Source organism: Myotis brandtii, unplaced genomic scaffold (assembly GCF_000412655.1).
Source record: "Myotis brandtii unplaced genomic scaffold, ASM41265v1 scaffold433, whole genome shotgun sequence".
NCBI lineage: Eukaryota > Metazoa > Chordata > Mammalia > Chiroptera > Vespertilionidae > Myotis > Myotis brandtii.
The window spans coordinates 852,026-855,403 of NW_005366559.1; the positions used below are offsets into that span (position 1 = coordinate 852,026).

The 3,378-nt window shown below is 51.6% G+C and overlaps 1 protein-coding gene across 1 annotated transcript in view; it reads right to left on the reverse strand.

Annotated features, from left to right (window-relative positions):
* OSBPL1A (oxysterol binding protein-like 1A) overlaps positions 1-3,378 on the reverse strand; it is a 119,070-nt gene that overhangs the window by 98,534 nt on the left and 17,158 nt on the right. Inside the window, exon 2 of the mRNA XM_014546152.1 lies at positions 664-749. Coding sequence (XP_014401638.1) covers positions 664-749 — 86 coding nt within the window. The remainder of the gene's footprint in view (positions 1-663; positions 750-3,378) is intronic.

Sequence of the window (3,378 nt, forward strand, 5' to 3'; positions counted from 1 at the left end):
GGCCGGCCAGGCGGAGGGGCTGTGAGCAGTTGGCCAGCCCGCCCCACCCCCTGTTCGAACTCCCGGTCAAGAGGACAATTTGCACATTAGCCTTTTATTATACAGGATTACATAGAATGTGCTTTGGTTCTTTTTCTTAACTGTTAGGCCAAAAAACTGAAAATATACAATATCTTCATTAATTCATATGTCCACTTTCACAATTTCAAAAAGCCAACACTGTAAAAATTAAATGACTAAAAAAAATAGAATTTTAATGACTCAGGCTAACCTACTTCATGTATTTAGGAAAGAACAATTCGTGTTTTGTTTTGTTTTTTTTAATATATTTTATTTATTTTTTACAGAGAGGAAGGGATAGGAATAGAGAGAGTCAGAAACATCAATGAGAGAGAAACATCGACCAGCTGCCTCCTGCACACTCCCTACTGGGGATGTGCCCGCAACCAAGGTACATGCACTTGACCGGAATCGAACCTGGGACCCTTGAGTCCACAGGCCGACGCTCTATCCACTGAGCCACACCGGTTAGGGCAACAATTCGTGTCTTGAGTGATGACTCCTGCTCTGCATAAGCCGTCTGGCTCGGTGGCTTCCCTAAGCCTTCCATCCTTTCCGTGCCGGTACCTCCTATGTTCATGAAAAACTCAGCCATCAACATACCTTTAGCAGGGCCTGGACCACTTGTCTATGTCCAAAGTAGCAGGCCAGGTGCAGAGGGGCCCAGCCCAGGTTAGACTTACTTCTTCCTAAAAACGGGGCAAGGAAGGCATTTTTAGGTGTAATTTCAGTAATTCCACAGGAAACTGAGCTTGTCTGGAACAGGCCTCTCCGAGGCACTGGCCAGGCCCTCTCTCTGGCCGCACCGCTGATGGGGGAGGCAGAGGCCCCGGAGAGAAAGGGGAGCGAGCGGAACGGACAGATCCCAGGAGCCCGGGTTCTGGCCCACGTTCCTCAGTCAGGGCCTCCTTCCTGAGGCGGAGGGGACGGAGGGTCTCAGCACCTGTGGCCCCAAGGCCCCGGTCCTGTCACCTGGCCCAGGTGTGGGCGAGGCAGCCTGTGTCGTGAGAAGGGCCTCTGGACGCCGGTAACGGGAGCGTGGGCCGGACAGTCCTTCCTGCAGCGAGGGGAGAGCTGCGAGCACCGCGGACAGTGGCTGAGGGCCGTCCTGACTTCTGATACCATCTCAGGGAATGAGGCTATTGGGTTCCCAGGGCCCAACCAGGTAACAGGAACCTCAATTAGAGGCAGTGACAGGGAGCCCAGCGTGCAGCTGAGTCAGGGAGGAGCCAAGCGAGTGCTGCGAAAACAGAGACTAAGTCAATCTAGCAGAGAAAGGGGGGCACAGTGCTGAGAGCTCAGACAGCGCCAAGCTCCCCGAACCCCACACCAGCCCCCAAACCCAGCTCCCCCTCCCCCAGAGGGTCCACCGGGTCCCTCGCAGGAGCTGGCGCTTCAGTGCCCGCCTGGGCTCCTGGAGTCTAGGCTTTGAGCCAACCTCACCCCCTTCGTGCACCCAGCACAGGCCCCAGCACGCCCCGAGGGACTGTCTGCCATTCACCCCACGGCCCACATTGTAGCCTCTAGAGCCACAGGCACAGACCACATGCCGCAGCCTGTGCCATGAGCACGACTTCCCCTCGTTCTCACCTGAAGCCCAGCCTCACCACCAGCGACGCTCCTTTACCCCAGGCCAAGCCTCCCCATTGGCTCACCCCCTGGTCCCGAGTTCACCTCCCACCACAGCATTAAAACTGTCCTCAATGTGAATGAGGAGGAACCAAGATGGCGGCATAGGTACACACCTGTACTTGCTGCCTCGCACAACCACAACAAAAATACAATTAAAAGACAAAACGGTATCATCCAGAACCACGGGAAGGCTGGCAGAGTGGAAATTCTACAACTAGAAGGAAAGAGAAAAGCGCATTGAGACGGGTAGGAGGTGCAGAGGTGAGCAAGTGCGGAGGTGCAGAGGTATGGAGGCGCACGCGGAAACAGGCTGGCAACTGGGTACGCTGTTGTCTTTTTCAATCAGGAGGGAGATACAAGCTCCCAATTGCTCTGAACTCCAGTTTCAGGCAAGACTCTGGGGACCCAGACTCATACAGAGAGAAACTGGACTGTCTGGCATCGGGCCGGAACCGGAACACGAGGGCGGCTTTCTCGCAGAGGTGCTTGCAGTGATTGATCATTGTTCCTGCACGGGGGCCGCGGGACAGAGACCCGGGGACCACTCCAAGGCAGAGCAGACTGGCAGCCATTGCAGTTTGCTCCACCCTGATGATTCCCTGAGACCCCGCCCCACCCAATTTACAACCCCACCCAAGCTGTGTGCAGAGGCTTTTGCATATGAATGGCCTGTTCTTTTGCAATCTAAAACATAACAAACTGCAGCTGGGTCAAAGAGCACCAAAGCTTCCAAAGGAAGGCCTAGACAGCAGCCTGCATTGCTTCACAGCTGGGCCTCATCTGGGCACTTCCAAACCCCAAACAAAGAGAAGGAATCTGCAGATCTCTCTGTAGCTCCTGCTGGGTGGCCTCAGGCAGTAGCTGACTTAGCACCTCCTTGGAGATCCAAGAGCCAGTGTACCCAGCGGTCAGAGTGGGACCATCCAGATTACAACTCCTCAGATCCATAAGGGACACACTCAGGGGGCAGACTCAGTGAGCACCAAAGCCCCACTGAAGCAAGTCCTGCTCCATAAGGGTGTCTCCTGCACAGCAGCTCTCCCACTGTAGTCACAGCTGGTCCTCACAGCCAATTAGCCTAGTGGTCAATTCCTCCCACTGACACCAACAGCAATTAACACTTAACTACAACAAGACTGTGCACACAGCCCACAAAGGGGTGCACCAAGAGTGTCAACCTCAGGTAATTAGGCTGAGCCACTGAGCTCTATAGGACACCTAGCACAAAAAGCCACTCTATCAACACAGGGAAGCAGCCAAAATGCGGAGACAACGAAACAGGTCACAAATGAAAGAAATGGAGGAAAGCAAACTACTGGATATCAGGTTCAAAACCACGGTTATACACTTACTCAAGAATCTTCTAGAAACCTCTGAAAAATTTAGTGAGACCCTCAAGGATATGAAAAAGGACCAATTAGAAATTAAGCATACACTGACTAAAATAAAGAATAACATACGCATATGTAATACTCTTTGTAATAATTTAAGCAATTTAAAAAAAAATAAAATAAAATAAAAAATTAAAAAAAAAGAATAACATACAGAGATCCAACAGAAGACTAGAGGATCCCAAGAATCAAGTCAAAGATCTGAAATACGAAAAAGCAAAAAACACCCATCCCGAAAAGAAAAAAGAATCCAAAATATGAAGATAGTGTAAGGAGCCTCTGAGACAACTTCAAG